Source organism: Puma concolor, chromosome B4, assembly GCF_028749965.1.
Source record: "Puma concolor isolate L17-30 chromosome B4, mPumCon1.1.hap2, whole genome shotgun sequence".
NCBI classification, from domain to species: domain Eukaryota; kingdom Metazoa; phylum Chordata; class Mammalia; order Carnivora; family Felidae; genus Puma; species Puma concolor.
The window spans coordinates 58743768-58758435 of NC_141673.1; the positions used below are offsets into that span (position 1 = coordinate 58743768).

Sequence of the window (14668 nt, forward strand, 5' to 3'; positions counted from 1 at the left end):
ACAAAAACTATTATTTATCTGAAGTTCAAATTTGCCTAGGCGTCCTGTATTTTTTCTGATATCTCTAACTTGAGAAGATTATTTTCATTCCTAACATGACTAAGCCTTTACTAAATTTTACCTGCTATTATTGTTTTTGAAGCCCTTTCTGTGCCACAGCATGACAGGATGTGTGATTTTTATCTAGTCATTTAATTTCTGGAAGCCCAAACGAATTCTTCTGAAAAACAGGAATTATAAAACATTTATCATAGACCTGATGTAAAAATGAAAGAAAAGAAGTTGTGTGAAATAACTCCCAAGGCGCGTTATTGTCGTTCTCCGTCCAAGCCCCTATCGGCCAAGACTACATGTCCCATAATCCCAGGCTGCGTCCCTCGCCATTACTTCATTCCCTGGCCGCATTTTCGCCAATCCCGGCTTCTCCAGGGGTGTGGTAGCGGGTTGTTCTCGCGACTCTTGCCTTGCCCTTCTCTCTCCTGTGCGATTCCTGTCGCGAGACTTCCTGCTCTCCACCTCCTCCGCCGCTCCCTTTGCCGCCGCCTTAGCCCGGGACCCGGACCCAGCCTCTCCCCTACCCGAACACCGGCCCCGGCTCCGCCGAGGCCCCGGTCCCCCAACCCCGCCTCGCCGCCGCCATGGCGGACCCTAAGTACGCCGATCTTCCCGGCATTGTGAGTACAGGGCCAGCCCCGGCTCCCAGGACCGCACCCCCGACCTACTAAGGACCCCCAACAGACACTAACCCGTGACCCCTCCCGCCTGCAGCCCCTCCTCCGCCCCAGGGTTCCAGCCCCTGGCTCCCCGACGGTCCGCAGCACCCTCCGGAGTCTTCTGACCCGACTTGGCCCTGCCGCGGAATGGCTTACCAGGCCCCTTTTCCGGCAGTCGCCGGTTTCTCCGCCCAGACATCGTCTCTGGGCGCTTATCGCTTGTGCCCTAGTGTTTCTTCCAGCCGTGTCAGCACCACCCGTGTCTCCCCAAATCTCCCCATTATCCCCCCCCCCCCCCCGTCCCCACTCCAAACAGACATACCAGGCCACTTGGTGATGGCCTACAACCCGCCAAAGAAGAGGTTAACCTGGCAGAACCCTTCTTGTGCCAGATAGAAAATTCTGCCCTCCAAGAAACCCGACCACCCCCGTGGCCCACCCCCACATATGCCGGCCTGTACCCTCCTTTTGTGTTGCCCTGCCTGCATTCTCAAGGGTGGGGGTTGGGTTACAGTACTTTTGAGTACTAAGGTCCTGAGTCACTCTAAACCTTTGTGCCAGTGTGCTAGGGTAGTGGTGTATAGGCTGTGGCCTAATTTGAAGATAGCCCTCTCCTACTTCTGATATAATGATTGCCAAGGGCCCGCCCCCATTCTGATTCAGGATAACATCTTTGTCATCACTTGCACTCGCCATCTACCATGAGGTCCCAGTTGTCCCTGCTGTCATCCCAATGCCTTCAAGACTGGGAACTGACATACAGTTCCCTGGGCAGGTGGAAGAGAAGGAACAGAATCTTGGCCTCACAGCCTGCCTTCCCTGTTAGCTTATTCAAATGGAGTGGTTTAGGGATATTGGTGGATGCTGGGTAATGAGGTAGGGTGGTCACTGCTTCTGTCTGCAGGCCAGGAACGAACCAGATGTTTATGAAACCAGCGACCTACCTGAGGATGATCAAGCGGAGTTTGATGCGGTAAGACCATGTGCTGCTTCAGGACTCCTCTGGACCCTAACCTCTCTCCCCTAGGCAGACCCTTTCCCTTTTCTGGTGAGCCACAACAATAAGCGGGTATGCCAACCCAGCCTGGGAGGTATGTAGGTTGCAATGAATCATGCCAGGAAGGAGATTGAAGTCAGTGGAATTATAGCCAACAAGTCCTGATCCTTGGGTTTTTTAAACAAAGTCGAAATATCTCTCAAAACAGTTTAGTTTGGGGCTAGTGATTTAGGTAGACCTCTGGATGCTAATCCATGGTAATGAATCATGGAGTCTGAGCACTTACAGACTACTTGAGGTTAGGAACTAGGCCTTTGATTTCATAAAATATTTCACTCAATACATGTCCATTAGTGTATCCTACGAAGAGCTAGATTTTGAAGTGTAGAGGAATACACTTTTATATGAATACCCAGTATCCTTTGAGCAAGGAGTGAGAAAATGATGTGGAGATTGTAGAAAGATAAGGAATATGGTCAGAGAAAAAAAAAATTGAGAAAGAACATAAATATTTCATATCAGCAAAGGAGAGTGTCTTAGCACTTTCAGATCTAAGATGAACTCTGAGGAAGGAATTAGCTGTGGACACATTTTAACCATGAGGGGAACCACTTAGCATTGTTTATTGAATGTGTTCATTCTGTGTCGGTTTTTGTGCAATGCAGAGGAATAAATGTCCCTACCCTCAAGGATCCCCCAGACGAGTGAGGGAGTTAGGATACATATAGGAAACATGTAGTAAACAAAATTAAGTGAATGGAAACCAACACAGTAAAAACTTGTATGTTAAGGGCCAAGGAGAACAAAGGTCTACTAGTAAAGCATGTCTTACAAGATGTGTTTTAGGTTCTATTCCAAAGAGAACTGGGCTGAGGTCACATGGATGATAAAGCAGGCTCAGTATGTGTGTCTGTAAGTCCTGTGGCTCTGTCTGTGGGGCTGGTTAATCCTGGAGAATGCTGGCTGCTGGCTTATAATGTATGGCTTGGCGTACTCTCTTATTCCTTACTTGGTTTCCCCTGTGTGGAAGTGGTTCCTACTTTGTGGGAACACCTTCCCTGTCTCCTCTCAGTGGTGTGTTCCTTGTGGCTTCTGTACTTTCTGGCATGTCAGTCTGTCCCCCAAGCTTGAGTATCTGGAGATAATGCAGATGTTGTCATTGCTGAAAGACCTGGGTGTGCACCTGTCACTCCAGATGTATCTTATTAGGAAGCTGCCTTTGACCTCACAGAGCAGGCGTGTATAAGCTGAGGACTTCAGTCCTCTGCCCTGTTTCAGAGACGGTTCAACTTTGGCCTAGGCCTCTGCCTATAAAGTATCAAGCCTTCATGGTGAGATGATCAATGGAAGTTTGTCCATTTGTCACTGACTAGCATACAGACTGGCAGTATCACAGCAATCCCCTTTCCAAACCAAAACATACATTGTAGTTTTCCTTTTGAAAGTACTGGAATATTTCTTAATAAGATGACAAGCGTGGACGCCCCTGAATGTGCAGCCGTGATTGGCTGTTTCTCCCCGTTGAAAAGCTTATTTCAGTAGTAAGTGGGGTGGCTGATAGGGAGAGGATACCCAAAGTGTTCATGTCCTGCAGCATACTGCCTAGGATGACAGAATAGGAGTGATGGGAGCTGGATGGTACATGCAGGAAGAGTCGAGTTGCCTGTGTCACCTAAGGCTCAACTAAATGACTCTTCATCACTAGGCAGGAGTGGGTGAGGTGGGGAGACCTTCAGCTGCTTCAGGAGCCCAGGTGGGGGCAGGGAGCTGAGATGTTTACTGATGTCAGCTAATTTCTCTGGCCTCTGGGTGTCCCTGTGGGCCTTAGGAGGACAGCTTTCGGGAAGTCAGCTGAGTAATGGTTCTGTTCCTGCTCTTAATATTGATGTAAATGTGCAACTTGAAGAGATGTGAGTTGTACTTAGTCCAGAAACCTCGTGTTGGTGAGGTCTGGATTGTCACTAGCAGCCTATAGCTTTTTCACCTGCCTTCCCAAGACCTAGCACAGATGACAGTGCACATCACCAGTATTGTGGCTGAACCACGAGGTTTTCAGTCACCTTCCTAACTCCCAGCAACGGAATGTTCTGCCTTAGTCTCCAGATTATTTTCAACTTTAATTTTATCAGTTTTTAAAATAGACAATATAGGCACATAGAGCTAAAGGGTCTTCCTAGCCCTGCCTGCCACCACTCCGTTCCCTTCCCTGAAGACAACCAATATGACCAAATCCTTATGGAACCTTTTGGGGGATCTCCAGATTTTTATTTAAAGAAATAACCAAAGTGTTGACCCTCACTATCTTTTAACCTCCTTCCTCCGATTTTCCCACTGTGGAAAAAAAAAAAAAATGAGGTGCTGGAGGAGATAATGTCCTCTAACATCCCTTAAAGATTGTAATTGCTAGTTTAACCTAAACGTAAAGGTATTACAGTTCTCATAGTGGGGAGGATGAGGGAGGAAAGTAGTGTAAAAGGTTTAAGTTTTGCTAAAGATGATCCTGATTTTCCTGTTATCCCTTTAAAACAATTTTAGCAGGAAGTAAAATATTCTAAAATGAATGGGCCAGGCAGATGCACAGGCTAGCCCTTTCCTCTTCAATCTGGGAGAATCTCATCTCTGTATCTCAGACACTCCTAGGTCGATCTGGGTGCGGGGCTGTTTGGAGACTTCTTTAAAAATGTCTTATAAGGAAAGTTAATTCCCAACTGGAATTCCCTCCCTGCTGGGCCCACAGCCTGCTTTGGGTCGGTAAGGCATTCTGCTCATGGCTTTTGAACTGCTGGAGCAAGGAAAGTAAACTTAGAAAACCTCCCTAGAAACAGGGTATAGTTTCTCCCTTTATGCCTTATCCATCTCTAATGCCATGTGAAAGGGGAGACGTGACCTAGCCATAGTTCAATGGGGCCCTGGCAGAGGCTGTTCTTCAAAGGGCAGATACTGCGGAACCCTTCCCCGGCCCGAGATGAGAAACAGTACGTTGTCTTCCTTATGGTTTGAGATATCATAGAGTTTGCTTGATTGTGTTCATTGACTGTTGGCACTCTTGAACTTACCTGAGTTTTTCCTAATGCTTCCCCCATCCTCCCTCCTCACCACCTTGCCTGGACACTAGTTTGCACAAGTAAGACCATTCGATGCTTCTTCTCTGCATGTTTTTTTTTTCATCTGCCATCTTGCATGCAATGCGCTGTCACTGTGCTATTGGTGTAGCTAATCGTTTTACATTCTATTGAGTCCCTAGCGGAGTCACTAAGGGGCCTGCTGGCCTTGTGTTTAAAAATCATTAATCCAGGTTTAGAAGTACAACTATGGTCCATGAATCATTGTCTCTTTCCCTTATGGGGTCTGCAAAATAAAACTGTCCAGTGGAGGATGGAATAGAAACATGGAGGCTAGGAATGCTTTTGGATATGAGGCATTTTAGAGGCTGGAGTTAGAAGGGGGTTGGCTTTTTTCTCCTCAGAGTGAAATGAAGTTAGGAGAAAAGGACTGTTAGCCATTCTGGACAAGGGTGAAGAACAAGGAGGACAATCACAGTCCTCACTTCCTAGCTGTATGTAGATTACCCCTTGGAAAAACTCGTTTTAATGTTCCTGTGCTAAGCCTTTAGACAGAGGTAAATGGGATGGAAAAGGAGTGTTACGTGCAATTTTAAAGTAATAGCTTGGGTTATTTGTGCTTTCATGAGTCTCTGTTTCTGTACCCCTCCTGACCATGGATGAATGGTCAGCATTGTGTTGATCCATCCTGGACAGTTTTATTCTACAGCACTCTCCAACTTCCTTGTCATCGTGGTTCTGAAGTTCTCCTGGTTGCAGTGTTGGCATAGAGCTCAGAGAGCAGCAGTGGCCTCTTTCCCTGTCTGATCTAGAACCTCAGGTCTTGCCCTCTGAGGCACAGCCATTAAGCCAAACAGTCCTGGGGAGTCAGGGGGTCCATTAGTGAGAGGGACTGGAAGTCATGTACCAGGTAAGCTGGTACCTGAGTTCAGGGCACTTCGAATTTTCCAATCGAGGTGGCTGGGTGTACTGTTTCCATGGTGACTGTCACTACTCTAGGTTATAAGAATGATGATGAGGAAAAACTCATCATCCCACAATGCACCTGTGGGACAGCCCTGGAGATGGTATATACTGTTTACAAACTAATATACCACTTTTCCTTTTCTTTGATTTTCTGTCCTCCCCCATTCTGCTTGTTCCTCATGATTTGAACTTGAGTTTACGGCTCAATGTTCTCTCCTTCTTTGAGTTTCTCCCAAGCTGGTTTTAGCTTGGTGGGGCAAGTAAGAGAAAGGTAGTGTGTGTGTGTGCCTCCCCTCGTATGTTTGCATGCGTGCACCTGTGAGTGCTTCTGCTCACTCTGCGCAGAGACATCCCAGTGTAGACCACAGGGCCTGGATCCGCCTCGACCCTGAGCTGAAACAGGAGTCTTGGATTAGCTGGACCCTGGCATCAGACAGGACGGAGAGGTTGAGGCTCAGGTGTACCTAGCTGAAATCTCTGGGGCAGGAAGCACTTGTCTTTGTCCCAGCATGCATTTTCATATACACAGCCATCTTCAATCCTCCACCATTCTGTGTGCCCATCAGTAGAGCTCCTGGAGAGGCAGGGCATACAGCTAGATTTCCCCTCCTGGCACTTCTTCACCAATCTTGCTTAGAAGCGAGAACTTTATCTATGTGGCTGGACTCAAGGAAGGCCTCTTTAAAATATTCTCACCTTTCCCTCTTGTCCACCCGCTAACTTCTGTGAACCTTGAGAACAGAGGGTTGAAGAAACATTTTCTGCACATGTGCTGGTAGCCCGTGAATCTTGGTGTCCTCTACACTTTTTGTGCTAGCACATCGTGGCCCAGTTGCTCTGGTTCCCTCAGTGCTGCAGGGCGAGTTACCAACTAATCAAGATGGATACAAACACACTGGACTATCCAAGGGACCAGGACTTGCCCTGTCTCTACTCTGACAGCAGAGAATGAGAACGGAGCTGCAATTAGGGACTTCATATTTCCTGAAACTCACCATCTCCTGACATATTTTGTTCTGCCTAACCTAAAGTCATATCAAATCATCCACATGGGCACCCTCATTGTCACCAATTCTGCCATCCAAATGTCTAATTCTTCAAGACTAGAGAAACCAAGAGACAGCGAGACTTGAACCATGAGCTCCCACCTTGAGAATTGTGAGCCCTCAATCAGCTACATGTCCTCAGAATCTCCATAGCCTCTGCTTCGCATTCTGCCTTGTCCACCTCAGCCTTGTCTCCCCCCACTTTCCTGTTCCATGCCACTAGCTTGCAACATCTCACTAGTTCCCAGATGATCTTAAATTGCTGCCAATGGCAAAGCTTCATGACAGTCTCCCCACCAGAGAGGAAAGGGTCCCAGGCTCTTCTTTCTCTTGGGGTATGTGGTGACTCCAGCTGAAACTTCTTGGCCCCCAAATTTTGCTAGGCTCCCCTGGGCCCTATGGTGCAGTGTGTTTGAAGCTATCATATAGTGCATGTGACAATTTGCTAATAACAATTTTGTCTTTTTTTTCCCTCCCTCACCCCCATTTCCCCACTCCCTTTCCTTTTAACTCTTTTGATTTTCTCACCTCTGGGGAAACCACAAGGAGCTGGTAAGAAGCCTGACCTTTCATCTGCTTTTTAATGGGGTGTGCTGTGATGGGCAGTTGTTCCTCTGTCCTTTTGTCTCTGCTAAATCTTTAATCCCTCTATCCAGCCCCTCCCCAGCTGACAGCCTTTTCCCATCTTCCAAGTCACTGTAATGATACTGCCCCTAGCCCATGCCCCCAGATCTCTGAGACACTGGTGGAGTGGGTGCCACTGGAGGACTGAACAGTGTCGGCCACCTGAGTCTCTGGGGCCACATCCTTGGAGAGGCTCTGAGACGATGCCCGCGTCGGGCAGCTCCTCTCCTGATCCAGGACATGGTCCTAAGTGGGAATAGTGACATGAAAGCACTGTTCCTTCTTGTCACCGTCCAGGACCTCTGAGACTCACGGTCTGTGTGTTGATCCTTTTCTGCTCGTCTCCTTCCCGATTTAGGAAGCATGTAAGAAAGTAGGTTCTCATCAACATAGTGCCTGGCCCAAAATAAGGGCTTAACAAATGGTATCTATGATTAATTTCATTCCTTGGTCTATAGTCTGTGCTTCCCATTTCTCTTTTTAGGAGGATTTTTTTTTTTTTTTTTTTAATGGATTTCTACTTCATTGGCCTTGACTGGAGCACTCACAGGGAGGAGTGGCATACTCTTGATTATGAACTTAAGAGAAGGTTGTTGCCACTCCTGATCAGGAGTCCTTCTCAGACAAGAGAGGCCAGAGACTACTCAGTTATTTGGCCTGTGGGTGTTCTAGCCGAACATTTCAGAGAAGGTTAAAGAGCTGATAATTTGGAGCCCAGTTGTCTCTTTACCCTTGCATTATGGGACATCGAACCCTTTTGTTTTCCCTTAATCTTTAGCTCTTGCCCCTCTGCTCAGCACTTCCCTGAAGAAGAGGTAAAGATCAAAGTTGATGTTTTCTCCTTACTCCATCCTTTCCCTTATTTTTAAAGCTGCCACTCACACTGATTCCTTCTCCAGTAGCAGACCGGAGATGCTGCTGCTCTTCATGATGTCTCTCCATCATCATCCTCCACCCCACCCCCAATACCCACACACAGGCAGAGACTCTGTCCAGTCCCGGCTGCACATTAGAATCATCTGGGTAGCTTTTCAACAGGCCTGCTATCCCAACCCTACCCCAGAACAATTAAATCAGAATCTACAGAGGCGAGCCCAAGCCTCTTTTTTTAAATTTTAATTGTCTTTTGATTTGTTTTTACATTTTCTAAGTGATGCAACTGTGCAGGCAGGGGTGAGAACCATTGTTGTAGTGAAAGGAAAGACTCACTTTGCCTCCTGTAGAAGATGGAGATGGCATCCTCAGCACAAAAGAACTTCTGGTCTCCTCCCTGCTCCTTCAGTAATGTAGAGAGAGCTGTCGGACTGCTGACAAGTGACGGGGTTGGGTAGTTTGGAGTGCCCCGGCTTGGTGTAGTTACTGGAATCTGAACAGCCAGTCGATAACTAGTAAGGAGGGAACCTCTCTGCTTCGGTCCCTAGGGTAAATTGTCTTTATCCTTCTCTTCACCACGCGCCCTATTTATGGAAGAGCTAGTGCTTGAGACACGGCCAAGGACTCAGGGAGAACAGTTAGGTGCTGCAGCTTCTCTTCGAAAAGATGCTGGGCCACCTCCATGTCAGGACCTAGGCGTGGCCCTTACCCACAGGTCCTCGTGGCAAGCAGATGGCACATACGCTTATCGCTTCTAAGATGTCCCTTAGAGAATACATTACTCTCTTGCCTGTTTTCTGTGTGCCCTGAACTCCCCACCCTCATGGCAGCCTGGAAACAGGGCTGCTGGTCAGGCCCTCTGCCAACCTTCCTCTTGTGTCTAAGAGTTGGTGTCTTCCCTTCAGCAGCGTATTCACCCTGGGAGTTAGCAGCTTGCTTGTCTGCCATCCTTCCTCTCCCCAACCCCCAGGAGGATGGAAGGTTAGCTTGAAATGGCCTTCCTCAGCAGCAAGGAAATTTACTTTCGGGAGGGGGAGGTTAAAAGAGGTCAGGTTGGTTTCTTGCCCTGAGTGCATGGTGTGTGCCAGATAAGCGGGAGGGCCCAGTTGGATGGGGTCGGGGGATGGGAGGCTTATGTACAGAGTGGGTGGGGAGGTTATGCTACCTCTGTTCCCACTTGAATCAGGGTGTTAATATTTATACAACTGAGACTAAATTTACCGGGAAGCTTCCGTTTCCTAGGCTGAGCCTAGCTCAGCAGCTTGGAGTGGAACTGCCCTTCTCTTCCCTTGGGAAAGTAGGGCCCAGTCTCCTCTAATGGTTTGGGGATTTTGTGGGGTCAGGGAAGTCTGGGGGGAGAATGAATCTGCCCTTGGCCTAAACTACCTATTCCTGCAGGAGGAGCTGACGAGCACAAGTGTGGAGCACATCATTGTCAATCCCAATGCTGCCTATGACAAGTTCAAAGACAAGAGAGTGGGGACAAAGGGACTTGGTGAGACCAGGCTGGAAATTGGTTGGGGGGAGGCCTATCCTCAGGCGGTGGTGACTTTTGCTTTGGGGAAAGGGTCGTTCATGGAGATCTCTCATGGTAGCCCTGACAGTCAAAGTCACTTGAGCCCATGACTGCCTTGGGCCTAGATCAGGCCCTCAATTCTATCTTCTTTTCTTGGCAGATTTCTCAGATCGTATTGGAAAAACCAAGAGAACAGGATATGAATCTGGAGAATATGAGATGGTTTGTTGTGTGTGTGTTGGTGGGGATGGTACAGTGATCCTGTTTAGGAGAGAAACCAAAGGATACAGTCAGGCTTCTGAGTTTTTCTCTCATTAGGGGTCCTGAGGAACCCAGCAGGATACAGTCGGGATGCTTAGTCCCCCTGCTGTTTGCTCTGGAGAGTCTCCAGGCCTCTAGCTACCTCCAGTTTTTCTGTACTAGGCTGTTGTGAATTCTGAGGTGGATAGGATACCCTTATAACTTGGGCCCAGGGTTTGGATAAATTCTTTTCTCTTTTTTTTTTTTCTTTTTTAATTTTAATATTTATTTATTTTTGAGAGATAGAGAGAGACAGCATGAGCTGGGGAGGGTCAGAGAGAGAGAGAGAGACAGAATCTGAAGCAGGCTCCAGGCTCTGAGCTGCCAGCACAGAGCCCAATGCGGGGCTTGAACCCACGGGCCGCGAGATCATGACCTGAGCTGAAGTCGGACGCTCAACCGACTGAGCCACCCAGGCACCCCTTGGATAAATTCTTGAAGCTCCCTGTATTAAGAGGTGTAACTTCCCTGTCTGTGCTTGCTCTCTAGCTTGGAGAGGGTCTGGGAGTGAAGGAGACCCCACAGCAAAAGTACCAGCGACTACTGCATGAGGTCCAAGAGCTGACAACTGAAGTTGAGAAAATCAAGGTAACTAAACTCTCTTCTCCCCTCTCTGCTCTGACTTATGTCACAGAGGAGGACCTCACAGCAGGAGGAGAAACATTCCCTAAGCAACTGGCTAAGGGAGCTGAGGTTCCTAGATTTAGGAATATACATAAATCTACATTCAATGCCACAGATGGGTGAGAACCATCCAGTGACTTCCAGCCACTGCTGTTTTTTTAAGTTTATTTATTTTGAGAGAGAGAGAGGGAGAGAGAATGAATGGGGGAGGGACAGAGAGAGAGGGAGAATCCCAAGCATGCTTCCAAGGTCAGCACAGAGCCTGATGTGGGGCTCAAACTCATGAAACTGTGAGATCACCACCTGAGCCGAAATCAACAATCGGACGCTTAACCGACTGAGCCACCCAGGTGCCCCTAGCCACAGCGATTTTTAAGGGTCTTGATCCTCTTTTTTTTGGTCTTGATTCACACTTGCCACCCCTCATTGTCTACTTCACACCAGACAACGGTGAAGGAGGCGGCCACTGAAGAGAAGCTGACCCCCGTGGTACTGGCTAAACAGCTAGCAGCCCTGAAGCAGCAGCTCGTTGCTTCCCACCTAGAGAAGCTGCTGGGACCAGATGCGGCGATCAACCTCACTGACCCCGATGGAGCTCTGGCTAAGTGGGTGCCCTACGTGGTTGGGAAATCATTGCTGATTGGGGCACAGGGGGACTCAGCCAGGTGCTGGCCAGGATACTAAGGGGAGAGGTAGCTCAGTTTTTCCTTAATGCTGAACATGAGGCAGAAATGACAGTGACGGGGCTGGCCCACATGCTTCAAGACTTGATCTTATTACTTGGTCTCCTGGCCCAGGCGCCTACTGCTGCAGCTGGAAGCAACAAAAAACAGCAAAGGAGCTGGTTCAGGGGGAAAGACCACCAGTGGGACCCCTGCAGATAGTAGCCTTGTCACTTACGAACTACATTCTCGGCCCGAACAGGACAAATTCTCTCAAGCTGCCAAAGTAAGTATGGGCGTAAGGTGGTTGGGGGGCCAGGGTGAGGTGGCCCTAAAGACTTTCCTGCCTCCCTCCAAGGGATCAGATCTGAGGAGAGGGTGCCGGGAATGCTTCTGATTCCTCTTGATGTCTTGTTCCAGGTTTCCCTCACCCATCTGCTTTCAGTTAAGATTTTAAGATTGTGACTAGGGATGTGTTCCAGAGAAAGGAGTCCCTGGGCAGAGTAGAGAGGAGGAGAGAGGGGAATGGCAAGTGGACAAGCAGAGAAGAGCAGGATCTTAGCGCCCGCTGCAGCAGCAGGGAGGCGGGTGGCGAATCGCACCTCCTTTCTCCTCTCTAGGTTGCAGAACTTGAGAAGCGCCTGACAGAGCTGGAAGCGACCGTCCGCTGTGACCAGGATGCTCAGGTCAGGTGCTCTCCTCTACTTAGTCTGACCCTTGGATCCCGCACCCTTCTTCCTAATGTCCACAGCATTCCACAGAACCCTGGAAAGAGTGGGAAGGGCTTCAGTTATCGGACCAGCCAGTGGGTTGCCAGCTAGAACCAGAAAGGATGGGAGAAGGTAATAATCATGTGGAGATACAAGAACCACTGATTTCTTTCCTCCTTTTCCCAACTAGAATCCCCTTTCAGCAGGTCTACAGGGAGCCTCTCTTATGGTGAGTGTAAAAGGAACCAGTGTTAGGATTACAGAGGTGATACTGGGATCGGGTTTGCTTGGAGAACTGTGTTTGGGTGTGTAGCTCTATACTTAATTCCCTTCAGTGGAATAGGGGGTGGGCTCTTCTAGTCTGATCCTTTCTCTCTCGTGAAGTTTGTCCCAACCCCCACCCCCAGGAGACTGTAGAGCTGTTGCAAGCAAAGGTGAACGCCCTGGACCTTGCAGTTTTGGACCAAGTGGAGGCTCGGCTACAGGTACTAAGTGGAGGGCAAACTGGATTACAGGTATCTTGGACTTTGGAAGCCCTGGGTGCCCTGTCAACCTTAAGTCTGTGTTTTCAGAGTGTCCTGGGAAAGGTGAATGAGATTGCCAAGCATAAAGCTTCTGTAGAGGATGCAGATACACAAAGCAAGGTCAGGAAGAGCCCTTTCCCTCATTTTTATACCCTTTCCTGTTCCCTCGTGTTCTCGGAGTCCTTCTGGTGGTCCTGCCAGAGCGTGGGAGCATTGAATCCCAGGTGCTGTCTTCATAAGCTCTGATCAGCTGAGAAAGTCAGGGCAGTGTTTCAGTCCTGTCCCACCCTACTGAAATGACCCGTGTGTACTTCACTCAGCCACCCCCTCTGGGCCCTGTCATGTCCCCCCCCCACCCCCAGGTGCATCAGCTATATGAAACCATACAGCGCTGGAGCCCCATCGCCTCCACCCTTCCAGAGCTGGTGCAGAGACTTGTCACCATCAAGCAGCTGCATGAGCAAGGTGGGAGGCCGGCGGCCAGGGGAACTAAGAAGTGGAAAGTGGGCAGTCTTTGTTTCCTTCCCTCTTGTCTTGGATTCTAACCTCACCCGTCTCTTTCTTACCTTCTCTTGCAGCCATGCAGTTTGGTCAGCTGCTAACACACTTGGACACCACACAGCAGATGATTGCTAGTTCCCTCAAGGACAACACCACCCTCTTGACCCAGGTGTGTGCCCCTCTATTAGTCTGTAGCCTCCCTTCGCTAGCACAGACTAGTGGGTTCTGCCTTGGCCCATATCGTAGCACGTTATTGTGGCAGGGGTTTGCTCTGTCTACTGTGTTTCAGTGGTCATGGGACCTTTGACAACTGCTTCACCTGGGATCTTCCATCTCACCATCGGGAAAACTATACCTACCTCAGGGTTGTGCGGATTAGGTGAAACACCAACGGGTGAATTGTTAGGAGTCCAGTGAACTTCAGTTTTTCCTGTAACACCTACCCCGTCCTCATCCAAATGCTCCTGTATCCAGAACACGGCACACCGGGAGGAACATGGACTTTGAAGTCAACAGCCAGGCTCCAGCCTAGTTCTGCCACCTCTTCTCTGACACTGGGCAGAGCCTCACGTTCTTCATTCTTACCAGTGCCCAGCACATAGTCCTCAGTTTCTTTGGAAGGCACTGTTTTCAGTGCTGAGGGCAGAGTTAAAGCTGAGAAGCCCAACACGATAGGACCGTCAAGATAAATGAAAAAATATATCAAGTACAGTATGTCCTTCCTGTACACGGCAGTTTCCTTAAGTTTTGAGTCCATAAAAACCCTCACTTCAACAAAATCTTACATGTCCCTCATCACGTGAAACAGATCAAAGAATGGTACTGCCTGAGTCCTGCCTGCGTGGCAGATCCTAAGCTGGGTCCATCGGACTCCAGCGGTATTTAAAAACTGCTGCTCTAACCTCCCTGCTCCAGGGCCCGTCAGCTAGGCTTTCATGTCTCTTTTGTCTTCTCTAAGAGAACTTCTCCAGGTCCTCATCCAGGTGAGCACCTGGACCTGACAAAGAGTAAAACGTCTCGTTATTTTCTAGGTGCAGACCACCATGCGTGAAAACCTGTCCACGGTTGAGGGGAATTTTGCCAACATTGATGAACGGATGAAGAAACTGGGAAAGTGAGCACCTTTAAAAGATGCGGAACAGGGGTAATCCCTACCCCTTTGAACTCTGTTAACAGCTTATATAGGGTTTCTCCTTCATTATAACTCTCACATCCCCATCCCATTTGACACTGGGGGCAAGGGGTTCTTCTTGCATGTGGGGTTTACACCCCTCCTCTGATGAATACAGACTGGTAGTGGGGGGGGAGGGACATGACACTGTGGTCTCCCCTCAGGCCTCGGGGACACGGGCCCAGCCACATGCCAGCTCCTGTCCAGTACTGCTTTGCCTGGGGTGGGGAAGGATTGGGCCCGGTCCTCCAGCACAGCTCCTGTGGCTGGTTGTAATACTGTACAACTGTTTCTGACCATTAAATGCCGTTGTACTCTGCGTGACCCCTGCTGTGTTTCCTGGGGAAGAGGCGGCACTGAGACAGACCTTCACAGTGTA

The 14668-nt window shown here is 48.9% G+C and overlaps 1 protein-coding gene across 1 annotated transcript; it reads left to right on the forward strand.

Annotated features, from left to right (window-relative positions):
- Nucleotides 1–463: 463 nt before the first annotated feature.
- On the forward strand, nt 464–14613 carry DCTN2 (dynactin subunit 2). The gene is made up of 14 exons (XM_086712999.1): nt 464–674; nt 1618–1686; nt 9680–9776; nt 9958–10019; nt 10587–10685; nt 11166–11326; nt 11519–11669; nt 12004–12069; nt 12284–12322; nt 12501–12578; nt 12666–12737; nt 12980–13082; nt 13196–13287; nt 14150–14613. Exons 1-14 carry the CDS (start codon nt 639–641, stop codon nt 14234–14236), a joined length of 1212 nt encoding a protein of 403 aa, XP_086569125.1. The 5' UTR covers nt 464–638; the 3' UTR covers nt 14237–14613.
- The last annotated feature ends 55 nt before the right edge of the window (nt 14614–14668 follow it).